Consider the following 352-nt stretch of genomic DNA (forward strand, 5'->3'; position numbering starts at 1 on the left):
CAGAAAAAGAGAGAAAATACTGGATGGAGAACTGTCCATTTTACGGCTGGGAGAGAATCCAAGAAGAAAAAACACATAAAGATAATTGTCTGTAATCAGATTTATCCTACGTCCCAGCGGCCCTCAACATCAGTGTAATCTATTGTGAAACGGTTTTCCATCTTCTCTTTCGTCACCTTACCAGACTCCCCTCACTTCTTTTCGTCTGCACACAGGTTCTTCCAAACGCTGTCGAGGCGAGAGTGGGAGGGCGCGAGCGTGGCCGAGTACTGGGAGGAACTGAAGAAGTTGCAAACGGGAAAAAGCTAAGAGACGCAATGAAGAGAAGAAGAAAAGAGAGAAACTGGAGAGG

General features: G+C 46.0%; 1 protein-coding gene across 2 annotated transcripts in view; it reads left to right on the top strand.

The window, feature by feature from the left end:
* Nucleotides 1-352, top strand: part of LOC119590709 (L-galactose dehydrogenase-like) — an 8,081-nt gene extending 7,729 nt beyond the window's left edge. For both annotated transcript variants that reach the window (XM_037939396.1, XM_037939397.1), the window contains exon 9: nucleotides 216-352. In XM_037939396.1, coding sequence (XP_037795324.1) covers nucleotides 216-309 — 94 coding nt within the window. In that variant the 3' untranslated portion in view covers nucleotides 310-352. The remainder of the gene's footprint in view (nucleotides 1-215) is intronic.

This window comes from Penaeus monodon, chromosome 27, assembly GCF_015228065.2.
Source record: "Penaeus monodon isolate SGIC_2016 chromosome 27, NSTDA_Pmon_1, whole genome shotgun sequence".
Taxonomy (NCBI): Eukaryota; Metazoa; Arthropoda; class Malacostraca; order Decapoda; family Penaeidae; genus Penaeus; species Penaeus monodon.